This window comes from Pinus tabuliformis, chromosome 3_2 (genome assembly GCF_031772625.1).
Source record: "Pinus tabuliformis cultivar Carrire ecotype Pingquan chromosome 3_2, CPIR1, whole genome shotgun sequence".
Classification (NCBI taxonomy): domain Eukaryota; kingdom Viridiplantae; phylum Streptophyta; class Pinopsida; order Pinales; family Pinaceae; genus Pinus; species Pinus tabuliformis.
Window position 1 is genome coordinate 121,576,720 of NC_142302.1, and position 15,395 is coordinate 121,592,114.

General features: G+C 42.3%; 1 protein-coding gene across 1 annotated transcript in view; it reads left to right on the forward strand.

The window, feature by feature from the left end:
- Positions 1 to 13,976: 13,976 nt before the first annotated feature.
- The window catches only part of TY2 (thioredoxin Y2), a 67,975-nt gene continuing 66,556 nt past the window's right edge, over positions 13,977 to 15,395 (forward strand). Inside the window, exon 1 of the mRNA XM_089418115.1 lies at positions 13,977 to 14,330. Coding sequence (XP_089274241.1) covers positions 14,118 to 14,330 — 213 coding nt within the window. The 5' untranslated portion in view covers positions 13,977 to 14,117. The remainder of the gene's footprint in view (positions 14,331 to 15,395) is intronic.

Sequence of the window (15,395 nt, forward strand, 5' to 3'; positions counted from 1 at the left end):
TTGGTTCCCTGACACTTTCTTTTCCCGTTGAGATCCTCTTTGCCAGCTAATTTTCCTGCGGGGAAAGGGACCACCGCGACCGAACAACAGAGCTGGGAACTGGAACTGATGAGCAACCAAAAAAGTGGAACAATTGAAGCAACTTTAGGGAGATTCAACCGGCGATGATCTTTGGATGGAGCGAAGGCACCCTATTAGAGATCCACGACCCATAACTGGTATAAAAGCTCCTCGACTCCTCGACTCACCTTGCTTCTCCTCACTGAGAGAGTGGAGCCAGATCCTAGATAGCTGCAAACAAGACTGTAATCGACCCAACAAAATAGAAAAATTCTAACTGTGCTAGGGTGATTTAAAGAAATTACCATGTAGATGCCTCATGCGACGATGTAGAGAGGACAATGTAGAGAGGAGCCCAAGCCACTAAGATCCTAAGGCGACTCCATCATCATTCTGTGGAGTGAGGGTACTTCCTCTTCACACAACTTGTATCTCAAACAATTGGGTTGTCTAATCTAATCCAGGGAGAGTAAATGCAGCTTGTAGGTTGAGGGGGTTCGCATGAGGAACCATTGAAGATGTCTGAGATAAACCTTGGATGATGGATAGGATAAGAACGATCCCACACTTAGCTGCAGATCCGACTCGAGGAATGTCACATGGGGACTAGAACGAGCACCTCACGTCATGGAGAGAAGGGGCAACATCATCATGCAATTGAGCGGGGAGGAGTAGTGGGTTGATGTCACAGAGTTACGGGTTAGCAGAATGGAAGGGAGTGAGTGATGCACATTAGGGGGTAGTATTATAATCATTAGGTTCCTTTTATGGGTGGGACTTGTGGGCGGGGGGGTTGATAGAGTGTGTCACCATGGAAATTGGTTAGGGGATGGGTGAAAATTTGTCGGCCCCATTGATTTTTGCTTGCCCTTCTTTTAAGTGGCAAGCCTTGTTTGCCAAAAGATCTGCCTTTGAGTTAAGATTCCTTAGAATATGCAAAGTCTGAGAGTTAGCAAATGCAAGGAGGATACCTTGAGCTCGTTGCAACATTTGATTTAGTTAGTTGTCCTGCGGGGGGGAGTTTGATTGCAAATGCCTTATGACAAGAAATGAATCGCCCAAGATTGTGATGTCGCTAACTCCCCTATTATGGGCTAGGAGGAGCCCTAGGTAGAGACCATACACCTATGCTTGATTATTGGTCTTTCTTCCTAATCTCCAAGCATACTTGTCAACTATTATTCCTTCGAAATTACAAAAAATTCTTCCCCTCTTACCACCCCTAAAATAAAATATATGTTAAAAAAAAACTGATTTATATTAAAATATTTAATTTAATTTTTTTTTATAATTTTTGTAAAGGTGTTTTTTTTTTTAAGCTTTCACATAACCTATAAAATAAGAATGTGGGATTTAGCACTAGGTCAAGAGTTTGAGATTTAAAGGATTTGAATATGAGATGTTGTATTCATATTCATGAGATTACCAAATAAACTTTCTAAAATAACTAATTTTATTATAATATCCATTAAAGTTCGTTGATAATATTATTTTTAATTTAAATAGAGTTAATAATTAATTAAGACATACATCGCAACTTTCTCTGGGGATCCTCAGGGCAAAATCGCAAATGGGCCCTAGTGAAATGGTCGACAGTTTGCACACCCAAAAAGCAGGGAGGCCTTGGATTGCAGGATCCTCAGCACAGTAATGCAATGATGGGGGCAAGACTATGGTGGCAATGGTTATCAGCCCCACACACACCATGGGCCAAACTTTGGACTGCAAAATATGCAAATAATAGACCACCGGAAGAGCTTATCAGACTCACAAATACTGATGTAGGCTCTCTAATTTGGAATGCAGCAAAACAACACAGGGCAATGATACAACAACACAGTTTCTGGGAGATAAGAGATGGTGGCACTGCCCGATTTTGGGTTGACTCATGGCAACAACGACCCAAACTAGTAGAAGCCATCCCTCCTCAAAATCTTGAGGAACATGCCATTCACCAGAATGAAAAAGTCTCTCAGCACTAGACTCAACATATCAATCAAGGATACAGGCAATGGAAAAAGGCTGAATAGATAATTCATCAAGAAACAGAAGACTTCTACAAAGAAATGCACACGGAGCTCAACAATAGGAAAATCAGATATTCAGACAAGAAAGACATTTTAAGATGGGGATACACCCCGCGGGGGATATTCACTATAAAGGAGGCATATGGGTTGATGATTCAAGCACAGGCACCAGTGGACCCAGTCTGGGAACGAATATGGACCCCTGGAATATGGCCCAAAGTATCTACTTTCATATGGCTGCTTTATCATAAAAGAATTCTTACATGGGACAATCTCATTAAAAGAGGGTTTCACGGACCATCATATTGCCCCAATTGCAAGCAGCAAAGCGAAACCATTCAGCACCTCATGGATTCATGCAACTTGGCCAACAAATTATGGGAAAAACTCAGCTTCAGGTGTCAAAGAGCTTGCAGAATCTCAGAGGACATTACAAGTACCATTCGTAATTGGGCCTCTGCTCCCTATAACAGCAAGCTTCTAAATTCTCTATGGAAAATCCTTCCGGGTCTACTTCTTTGGACAATTTGGAAGGAAAGAAATAAGCGAATCTTTAAAAACCAATGCACTCCCCTGGACATCATTTGGAGCAATTTCTACCAGAACATTCAAGAAACCTTGGCTCTCCAGAAATGGCAGGCAGAGGATCTACCCACTCAGGCACAGGAACAGAATATTTGGGAGAATTGGAATATACAGATTCCGCAGGTTCAGGATGATCACAACATCTCTACTACCACTTCTAGGCCTTCCACTCAATGGAATCCCCCTCCAACAGATGTGATCAAACTAAACTTCGATGGGGCCTCAAAAGGAAACCCGAGCAAAGCAAGATATGGAGGCATATTTAGGAATCATGAAGGCACCCCTCTATTACTGTACTTTGGATCAATTGGTTGGGATATGAATAACTCAGCAGAACTGGAAGGATTATGGCAAGGACTGTGTTTGGCTCATCAACACAATTTTCACCCTGTTATAATAGAAGGGGATTCCCAAATCCTCATCAACATGGCTACCCAAATACAACTGGGGACCTCGGCTTCGAAAGTGGCAACTAGTTGGAGACTGGTGGCTCGTTTAGAACTCATTGAGCAATGGCTAAAAAACAGGAGAGCTATCACCTTCAATCATGTCAAGAGAGAGGGCAACAAGGTTGCTGATCTTCTGGCAAATACAGGGGTAGACCATGATTAGGTACTCTAATCAGGATCCCTCACCATCCTAAATGATAGCACTCAATTACAGGAATGTACTGACCTAGTGCACAAAGAAGCAAAACTCTCAGATGCGGGTGTACATAAAGATTGATTTGATGGCAGTGGAATGGGATGGCAAATGGCATGGCCACATGGCCACATGGCCACATGGCCACATGTAAGCTCGCACGCAAAGCAATAAACCAGCCTCACAACAACAGTAAGTGCCATTCAATGCGGCACTCGATTCAACTCACCAGCGCCATCCTGCCTCGGCTCTGCATCATGGAACCCTCAGATAATATTTGACCCACTTCCTTTGTTTCTATTCCTCTGCCTCTGAGTTGCAAGTGCCCCCTGGCTGCAGTGGAGCCAAGTACACACACTGCAACAGGCAGGTTGCAACATTCTCTGCTGCATAGAGTTTGAACAGGGCAACCATTACTCTCAGAACTTGATCTGCAACCTGACTTTCGATTCTGAGCCTTCTGAACCTTCTCCCTCAGAGCTCCGCTCTGTGCCGACCTCTCACAGGCAGCCTCTTCACCCCCATGCCATCATGCCTCGACTGCGCCAAAGAATGCGTAGCAGTAGAGGCAGACTGGCCCATTCTTCGCCCTCAACAGCCTCAGACTCCTCATCGCCCTTGTCAAATTATGTCTCAGCTCATTACCCTAAAACTCGCAGTGGTAGAGGCCGCACTTGCGCTGTCCACTCCCCGCCTTTGGAAACCGCCATTCCAATTACTGATATCCCTTCCAGCTCTCAGCAATCCGTCCATTCAACCCAATTCATGTACCACTGCTCTCTGAATCGACCACTCATCAAGGCTATCATCACAGTCACCTTCCAAGAGTAGCCTTCCAGTGACGAAGGCTGCCCCACCTGCGCAATGGAGAAGAGGGATAATGATCAAGGCAAGCCTTCTGCAACGGAGCAAAATCGAGAACCTCTGGCGAAGAATGACATGGGTGCACTGCCGAATGACAAGGACAACTGCGACGCCTACAGGTGTTTCATTATCGAAGAACACCTGTCAGCACCGAATGACACCTAACTCACCACGCGTCTTCAGATTTCAGGTTCCCGACAACCAAGTCTATGGGTTTACTTTTGAATTTTTGAGCAAAATAGTTAGTCTTGAAGACGAATTCAATTGAACATTGCTCCATGTTCATATGCTGGTTTCCCCTGCACGGGCAGCAAAACTATTTTGGATTAGACTGGTTTCCCACTTCTGGACAGTCTTAATTTTGGTTTTTACTGCATTATGCCATGAACCTTGGCTCTGAATTGCAAAGGCTCGTGCTTCCTTGTATCATTTTGTTGCAGTGATAAATTTTAGACTTATTGAGAAAAAAAATTAAAAAAAAAAATTATTAATTAAAAAAAAATATATTTTTGTTAAAAAATCATAAATTCAAAATCTGAATTGAATACAATATATACATCTTAATAACTTTTAATAACCAAATCATGGTTAAATACACATATTTCATTTATTTATTGTAGATTTGGCTTAACATAAAACTTTAAAATAAAACTAATTTATTATAATATTTATTAAAGTTCGTTGATAATATTATAATATTCATTCAAGTAATCATATGGTTGATTAGGGCGCTTTAAAATAAAACTAATTTTATTATAATATTAATAAAGTTTGCTTATAATATTATAATAATATTCATTTAAGTAATCATATTGTTGATTAAGGTAAGTTTGTTTATAATATTATAATATTCATTTAAGTAATAATATGGTTGATTAAGGTATTTACATGTTTTTGATGTTGTCATTTTAAATAAATATAAATTGATTTCATTCTAGGTGCGGGTGGAACTGGAGCGCGCGCCGGGGAGGGATGCTACTTGCCGAACCATGACTGTCGACAGCGCCACTGCCCAATAGCTTCTGCACAGGTAATGTCACCAGTCTTCTGTCTATGATCCTCCTTTCACGCCCACCCCGCGCTTGCTCATTGGCGGCCTTGCCGGCTCCACAAGCGTTCTTTCGGGAGTTTTTTTCTCCTGCATGGAGCTCCTCTTAGCTCTATGTGCATGAACGAGGTGGCGGCCTGAGGGCTCTTCAAGCGCCCCTTGGAAGTTTATTCCCCATGCATGAAGCTCTCTTAGCTCTTTCTGCATGATCGTGGCATTTCTTCAGTCCTCTCTGCATGCACTTTCATTCCTTGCTCACACCTATAAATCGGGTTTCTACTTTTGCCTCGGGTTTCTTCCTCTAGTTTAGCGGGCTGGAGGCCCATCTTTCCCCCTTCCCCTGCTCGTTAAGCTGCTTCTAGATTATCTCTTGCATGGTTCGGCTCTTGCTCCCGGCGTTTCGCGCGGCTCCAGGTCAGTTTTTCATTGTCTTTTCTTTTTCTGCACATATTTTCTCTGACTTGTTTTTACTGACTATTTTTGCTCACAGCTCATCGGGATAGGCTTGTTTTTAGTTTTCGTCTTCACAGCTTCCAAATCAGGATTAAGATAGTGACTTTCTCCTTTCCTAATCTAGAGGGTTGCCTGTCCGCATGATATAGGGATGTTGAAAACATTCTTTAACAGGTTAAAATCATCCTTCTTCGTCTATAGTCCCTGCCAAGACATACGCTTTCGTGTAGGAAAATGGTGGTGCGTTTTTCAGGCTTTCTGTTGCTGCTGTGACTGTAACTAGGAGCCGAACTGCATCTGCAGTGTCCATCCCGTCTGCCCAACCATCGAATTCTACTGACGCTCACAGATTTTTCCGGCAATGTTTTCCCGCTCTCCTGCTTCAAAATCCTTTTTCCGGTGACTATAAATGCCTCTGCTGATAAAACAGTCATCTCTGCCAGCCTTTTTAATGCCCTCCCTTCAATTTTTCTTGCTTTTTGGTCCTTTGGAGGCTGGCCAGCGTCATCTTTTCTAAGCAGTACATTCTAGAGTCTTCCCCCCCTTAATTTGGCATGTTGTGAACGTCCTTCATGTCAGTTTCCTTCGCTGAAGAATGATCTAATTTGACACAGCAGAAGTCTTTCTATCCAGGTTCATTCTCTGTGGGTATCTCTTTTGGAATCCTCTCTCTGTCCGTGTGGTACGGGGGATCTCCTTTTTGGGATTTCCTCTGTCAACGATGGCAGCTGATAGTGACTCCCCTGCCACCAAAGCATTGTTTGCTGCTGCCATCGAATCCGAATCAGCCCGTGCCTCTGCCACTCAGCATCCCAGCTGGCATGCCACCCTGTCAGACATGCTCCCTGCTGGGCTCCGGGATTCGCCTCTCCTTGGTAATCCTTCATCTCTCCTCCACAAAAAGGGTCACTCTCGTCATCAGCAAAAAGCTCCGGTGAAGTCCGCCCCTCCCCCAAAGGCGGTGTCGGTCTCTGGCACTTTCCTCTCTGAGCGTATCAACAGTTTGCAGAAATATGCTCTGGTGGGGAAGTGGTTCTTTCCTGAAATGAATGAGGAGCATATGCGGCAGTGGATCTCAACATCCTGGTCCCCAATTATAGGCTATTCCCCCATAGTCTCCCGTCTCATGAAGGATTGGTTCTCTTTCCATTTCCAAAAGGAATCTGACCTTGACCTGGTCCTCAGCAAACCATGGGTCTCAGGCAGAAGTTTCTTGTCTCTGTCACGGTGGTACCTTGGCTTCGATCCTCTCAAAAACACTCCCTCCCACTGTATGATTTGGGTAAAGCTGCCTAATCTCCCGCTGGAGCTCTGGACGCCGGAGATCATGGCCATAATTGGCAACGCGATCGGGAAATTCATCTATGTGGATCCCTGGGTCAGGGGAGAACGGGACAAAAGAATCGCTTGGATCCTCATTGAAAAGCCCTACAAGGGGGCTTACCCTGAACAGATTGAAATCTCCTGGGAGGGATCATCGATTTATCAGCGGCTAGATTTCTGGGGGATTCCATTTCGATGCTCCAACTGCCACCGAACGGGTCATATCAACAAAGACTGTAAATACCGTCGTCTAAAGCCTTTCTCTTTCCCGACGCAAAGGCCGAAACCCCCTGGCTCTGGTTCTCATTCTGGGGACGTCAGCTTAGCCGGCACTCAGCTCTCTTTTAAATCTTCAGATCTTCCAAGCATACAGGAGGCTCCTCAGAACAGGCCGCTGGATTTCAAAGGCCACAAAGATGCTGCTGCCTTCAACAGTCCGCCTGTTCCTTCTCAGTTTGAAGAACCTGTCGTCCCCTCCCCGCCAATGATGGACAGGGCTGATTTTGTTGTGGGTTCGTACCCCATTCTCATAACGTCTTCCACGCCCTCTCCAGCCCGTTCACCCTCCCTGCAGAAAGAAATCGAGCCACAGCCGACTCCAACCCCCTGCAACTCTCCTACAGGCTCCCCGAACACTTTCGACAGTGACATTGACCGCCTTCTACACTGCTACCCTCCGGCTCTTGAGCCGCTCACCACTCATCGGCCCTCCTTCCCTTCCATCAGTCCTGATTCAGCGAAAAACATCACTGTTAGGAAAAAAACAAAGGGGTGGAAGTCGACATTTTCGTGGCCGAACCATAGCTTCCGACCTGGGCGTTCTAAACCTCCCTCTCATCGATGTTCCTATTCTGGAAGCCGCAGATCCACAGCCCCTTAGAGCAAGTCTGGCTGGTCAATCCTCCAAATGACCTTCCTGGCTTCCTATAACATCAGGGGACTGGGTGCCTCCCCAAAATTCTTGGCACTAAAGGATACTCTAGCCTCTGCCCGCCCACACATCATTTTCATCCAGGAGACTATGCATTCCAGTTCGGTCTCCTTGCTCTACTTCAGAAAAATGTTCCCTTCTTGGTATATGGCCGCCACCAATGCAGACGGCCTGTCAGGGGGACTGGCGGTCTTATGGGACCCTCAAAAAATCAAAGCAAAGGCTTTTCGGTGTTGTGCAGGGATCCTAATCCATGCTTCGATCAGGGGCCGTTCTCAGACCCTCAATCTCATAAATGTCTACGCTCCCTATCGAAACAAAATCCCTTTCTGGAACTCTCTTTTCTGCTCTGATCTTCTAGATTTGAAATCACTGTTAATTGCAGGTGATTTCAACATGACTCTCAACTCTGAAGAATGCTGGGGACAAGGAAATGCTGTGGACGGCATGGCCCACAAAATGAGACGGGAAATGCTCAGAAGGGATATGGTGGATATCGCCCCCGATATTATGGTTCCTACATGGTCAAATGGCAGATCTGGCTCTGCTTATATCGCTAAGAGGATCGACCGCTTTCTCCTAAAATCCAGCATCATCGATTCATGGGGCAAACCGACTGTTATAACTGGCGCTGCTCTATCCTCCGATCATATGCCTATATTTTTGTCTTGGCCGCCTTCTGCCTCCACTATGGGTTACTCTTTCAAATTCAACTCGGTCCTCCTCCAAGATCAATCCTTCATCGACTTCATTCATTCAAGCTGGTCTAACATTCTTAATTCTGAGGACGCCTTCATTCTTACCTTCAGGGATAAAATACACCGGTTAAAGGCTCTTGTAAAGGCGTGGCAGATAAAACAAAAAAAAAGGGACAAACAGGACCTCTCCGAGATTGATCGTGAAATCTGCCGCCTCTCCTCCTCTTTTCCCAACAGTGGTTTATCGCTGGATGATAAATCTCTTCTCAGATCCTTGGAAAAGAAAAAAAACGACCTCCTGCAAAAAGAGGAATCGTCCTGGCGGCTAAAAAGCCGTGCTACCTGGCTCCGGGAGGGGGACCGCAATACTCGCTTCTTTCACAGCTTTGCAAATGCCCGCAGAACCTTCAACTCCATTTGGCAAATCGAAAATGGGGAGGGCGTCATTCTCTCCTCCCACGAGGACATCTGTGCCGAAGCCACCCGCTTCTTCAAGGAGCAATACAAAAGACAATTCTGTGACCTGGATGACATGTCATGGGCTGTGGATCAGCTCCCTATCATGTTTGACGAGGCTGCAAACGATGACTTTTTCAGGCCGGTTTCGGAGGCGGAGATAACAGACACTTTAAAGAGCTTCAAGAGGGACAGAAGCCCGGGGCCTGATGGCTGGCCGGTTGAATTTTTCTCCTTTTTTCATGATCTCTTCAAAAACGGTTTGCTGGACATGGCGGATTCCTCCCGTATCTCCGGGAACATCAACAGTGCCTTATCGGCCACCTTCATCGCGCTCATTCCAAAAAAGGAAAAGTCTTTATCTCTGGGGGATTACCGGCCGATTGCTTTATGCAACTCTCTCTACAAGATCATATCTAAAATTATAGCTGAGCGATTGAAGAAAGTCCTCTGCTCCTTTATCACAAAGGATCAACACGCTTTCCTCAAGGATAGGCTCATCCTGGACGCAGTTGCCACGGCCCAGGAATGCCTTTTCTCCATCTCCTCAAAAAACATTGATGCAGCTGCTCTCAAGATCGACCTCAAAAAGGCTTTCGACTGTGTGGATTGGGGCTTCCTCAGAATCCTCCTTGCCAAAATCGGTTTAAGGTCCCGGGCCGTCAGCTGGATTATGGCGTGTGTTGAAAGCGTTTCCTTCTCTGTCATCATCAATGGTATCCCGTCTTCCTTCTTTCGAGCTGAGAGGGGGCTCCGACAGGGCTGCCCGCTATCCCCCATTCTCTTTATTTTGGTTATGAATTCTCTCAGCAGCCACATCAATCTTGCTGTCAGTGATGGTCGATGCAAGCCGGTAAAGATTTGCAGAAACATCTCTCTATCTCACAACCTTTTCGTGGACGATGTTCTTATTTTTGCAATGTTGTGCAAGTCGTCTTGGATCTTCCTCTCTGTGATTCTCCATAAGTTTCATATGGCTACGGGTCTCTGTATCAACAAGGGTAAATCTGTGCTATACCACAACGCTTCCAATCCTGCTCTGGCACAGTGGATTGCAAACCGGTTTGGTATTCACCTTGCTCTGATTAAGGATGGTTTTACCTATCTAGGTTTCCGACTGAAAGCAAGGGGATACCGTAGTCAAGATTGGCTATGGCTTCTAGACCGTTTCTTCCGAAAAATCGCAGGCTGGGAATTTCGTCTTCTTTCTCTTGCAGGCAGATTTATACTGGTGCAATCTGTCCTCTCACAGCTTGCGGTTTACTGGGGTCATCTCTTTATCCTTCCGGCCTCCATCTCAAAGAAATTGAAATCCATAGCTGCTAATTTTCTGTGGGGCGGCCATTCTCAGCAGTCAAAATATCACCTAGCCTCTATGGACTCTATCTCTCGGCCTAAGAAAGCTGGGGGTTGGGGCCTTCTTAACATGAAATTCTTTGGTCAGGCGCTTATCTGCAAGTCACTGCATCGAGCCATTTTCGGTTCCAGCCCTTGGAGCGCCCTCATTTTACAGAGATATCTCAAAGGCAAACCCCTATCTTACTGGTACAGGAGATCATCTCTTGGCATTCGATCGGGCTCCCCTATTTGGATCTGCTTTAGAAAGCTCCAGCCTTTCTTCCTGATGCATCTGAAATGGACAATCTCATCTGGTTCTAATGTTTACATCGGCATCGACCGCACCCTCCATAACCTTGAATCTATGATTCCTTTACCTCTGCTCTCCTTTTTCCATGCTAGAGGTCTTATCACCTGGGACAAACTCATACACGCATGGTCCTCACAGGAGCCCATTTGGAAATCTGATATTCAATTAGCTTTACCTCCGCTCCTTTGCCCCCTTTGGCTCTCATTCACCAACCGTTTCTCTCTCTCTGCTTTCTCTAAAATCGGGACTACAGATGCCTTGACTTGGTCTTTAGACAATGCCATCCGCCCTATTCTGGTTAAAAGCCTCTACTCTGCTATCTCCCTTCCTGCCCCGCTCCCCTCCCCTCCTTTCCCTGCCTGTTTCTGGAAAGCTCACTGCCCTCTTAAATCCATTCTCTTCTCTTGGCTTCTTTTTTCGAATAAGAACCTCTCCTGGGAAGTCCTCCAAAAAAAAGGATGGCAGGGTCCAAGTGTTTGTCGTTTTTGCACAGTTGCGGCAGAAACAAATCATCATATGTTTTTTGACTGCCCCGCCTCCTCCTCTATCTGGTATGATCTCTCTCTTACATATGGTTTTCCTCTTCGTTCCTTTGCCACAGTTCAGGAGGCTTTTGAATGGTGGAGCGCTCAATGCCCCGTCCGACATGCTCTTCTCATTCTTACATGTTGGAATCTATGGAAATGGCGAAACCGGAACATCTTTCAGGGCTGTACTCTGCCTCTCAACTCTGTTTTGTCTCAAATAGCAGCGCTCATGCCTACACAGGACTAGTTCGTTGCTCCCGCAACACTTTTCTTTCTGTGCTCTTCTTGATGGGCTTTCCATCTCATTCTCAAAGAATGTTTCTTCCTGGTTCGACGTTTCCAGCGGCTACAGATTCTTCTGCTGTCCCTTCTGGACACACCTGGCAACTTTCCTTCATTTAATCCTTACTGATACGCGGCTATATGGTTTTCTGTTTGCGGCTTCTTTGCCTCTAACTATTCAGAACAAGACTCTTTTTGTCTCATTGTAATTCCTGTACATGTAATACAGTCATCACCGCGGCCTCCTTCTGGCCTCTCCTCCATCTACCTCCATCTACGGCTTTTTTTAGGCTCTTTGGTTTGTGGCTCTGCTTGCCACTTTATGCCTTATTGCAGTCCCTGTTCTGGACATGCGGCTATGGTTCATGCCTTCATGTATTTCTGACCATTATATTTTCTCAATATATCATATATCGCTTTTTTCTTCTGAAAAAAAAAGGTATTTACATGTTTTCGCATGTAGTATATTTGTTAATTAGGAACCTATTTTATTTTATTATAGTATTCAATGAAGTTTTGGGCTCACGAGTTTGGTAGAAATTTTTGATTATATATCTAAGTTATTATAGTTTTTCACACAAACAATACTATGATTGCTCTCTCTGTGTAGAGATAGTTTTTTTATGTTGATATATCAATGCTCCTTGCGTGGAACACATGTTTTTTGATTTCTGTACATCTACATATTGAAGGCTATTGCCTCCCATATGAATATGCTACGTCATTTACAAAATGTAATTTTTAAACATTAATGGAAATTACGACTTTTTTCCAAGGGATATATATATATATATATATATATATATATTCAATAAAGTTTGTTTATAATATTATAATATTCATTTAAGTAATCATATTGTTGGTTAAGGTATTTACATGTTTTTCGCATGTAGTAGATCTATCTGTTAATTAAGAACCTATGAAAGACCATTTGACCATGTATTGGTTTTCTGGTTTTCAAGACTATACACTGGTTTTTATGATATAAATATTAATGTTTTTTTTTTCAATATTATAATTTAAATAGAGTTAATAATTAATTAAGAATGTATATTTAAAAAAAATCATAAATTTAAATTTAAATTAGATATGAGTTGTTTTTGGTGTGGTTTTTGGGTGAGTTTTTTAAGTCTGATTTCTCTAAAATTTAGCAAGAATTTATTAAAATCACAAGTTTGATGAGTAACATCTATACCATCTTAATATATATCATATATACATCTTAATAATTAAAAAGAACCAAATCATTATTAAATACATATATTTCATTCACTCAACTTAACACAAGACTTTGAAATTAAATCATCATTATTATTATAATTTATAATAATTACATATTCATAACTACAATTAATATTTTATAAATTATATATATATATATATATATATATATATAAAAGTCTTTCGGATTAATCACATTGATAAGATTTGGTCGACGTTTCGAACCAACTAATGTGGTCCATCCTCACAAGGTGAAGAATGAATCTTCACCTTGTGAGGATGTACCACATTAGTTGGTTCGACCAAGCCTTCTTCACCTTGTCTTAAGGAGGGATCACATTAGTTGGTTCGAAACCTCGAATGTGATTAATCTGAAAGACTTATATCTACATTATGGATCACAAAAGTCTTAGATCTAAAATTTTATATATATATATATATATATATATATATATATTAATTTAAATTATTTTTATTTTATATTTATAGTTTTCTATTATATTTATATTTTGTCTTTAGTGTGACTTTTTGTAAGCTTTTTCTGGTCTAATTTTTCTAAAATTGGCAGGAATTTATTGAAGTCACAAGTTTGATGGGTAACACTTTCAGAGTGCTAAACGCTGAATCCATCCATATATACAGTGAAAAAACCAGTTTAAATAACACATATATAGTAAAAAAAAACCAGTTTAAATAACACAAATCAAGATTTCACCTTTATTTTTTTCCTGCCAGATTCAGTACTGGAAAGTCCAAAAAATCACACTAAAGACAACTCCCTTTAAATATTTTTATAAATTTAATGAGATTTATTACTATTGAAATTTTGCTTCTTACAAATCTTAAATTTTTTATGACCTAACATTATTTAAATGTTTTTATAGTTTTTTTAGTTTTTTTTATTTTTTTTGCCAACATAAACAAAATTTTAATTTTAATAACAAATAAACAACAACATTACACATCATACTCAGGTATAAAACTCAGGTATAAAATGAACCTCTTTTCTCAATAATACTAATACTGAATTAATTAATGTTTAAATAAATAATAAGCTAATACATAATCACCGATTCACCACACCATCTGGTTTTTTAAAAACGTTATTAGTTTTAAAATAATTAAAAAATCAGTAACTCTAATCAATACAATTAGGACACAACGCTTAAACACCCGAACAAAAGTATGTTGATGCCGCAAAACCACGCCTACCATATGCTGTCAGCAATAAAGCATTCGTGTCTCAACATTCGTCCCACATTATTACACTCCTCCATCACTGCACCGCTTTGTTGGATTTCTGGCGAGCGAACACTCCTTGATTTTAGTTGGGGTCGAGCATAATACAGGCAATGGCAATGCCAATGGCGTTAAGCAACGCCGTTAATTCAGTTGTTTGTTCATCTAAGCTCTTGCATTCTGCTATTGACAATAATACCCAGATTTCTTCTCCCTCTGTCTTGTGGAGTTCTAGGCGTGGATCCCGTCAATGCTGCCCAATGACCTTACGACATGCCGTCGTTAGTTGCAGGCCCAGAGTTCTTCGACGCCATCCTCATCTCCGGGTAATTAACTTTGCCATCTCTCTCATTTGTTTCGCAAATTCTTAATTTAAATATCAGCAAGTTAAATTCCATCAATTTTTAAGCTAATTCTGAAGGAATTGGCAGAGGCCATGGTCTCAGGATTCCAATAGGGTTGTATATTGACGGTTTCATTGGACAAAATTCAAACTAATGACCTAGGAAACATAAGCCGAACCGCAATGCATCGACTTACATGATTTAGACCGAAGCAAATAGACAAGTGAAATATTAAATACACTTATTTCAGCTTCCCCGACCTTCTATACGCATCACCCTCTGACGAGCCTAGATTACATTAAAGAAACATTCATTTTGAGATTAACTTAGGGCTTAGGCACTGCGAGAAAGCCAAGCATGCGAAGTTACAAATAAAGCAGATAATGTTTTTACTACAGTCAATATAATTGCTGGAATAGGCCCATTCTAGATCCCCGGTGGGGAGGATCTGCTGAAAATTGTTTATGTATGTAACACTCGGTCGATGTTTTGTTTATAATCTTCTAAATATACCTTAAGGTGAAGATGGCTGATTCAACACTCATATGGAGTTGTTAATGAAAAGTTATAATTTTTTTAGGTGTATGAGAGATCAAAAGAACATTTTATTCTATACAAAAACTCCCACTGCCGCGCCTATCAGGTACATCACGAAATGCCTTCACATCATGGCGTGTCCTAGCAAAGACAGGCTCTATATGTTATAACTTGCCTTTTCATACTGCTATTTTATACATCTTAGCGAAACGAACCTAAAAGCTAAACCAGAAGACCCGAATTTACATACTAAGGCCACATACAGAATATAGACAGGTAGGAAATGATAAGTATAAACCAAAAAAACGGTTTCAGTTTTGCTGCTGGGAGAGCTTGTGGAAGATCATGCACCCGTTGGGTTTCTTTTGGGGTGGGGGGATGGGTGCGCGGAGGCGGCGTTTGCGTCTTCGTGTTTGCTGGGCCTGGTTCATTCTCCACGAACATAGGGGCCTGATGCTTAGCCATGAAGTCAACCAGATTGTCCAAATAGTTGAAAATTTTACGTCTTAA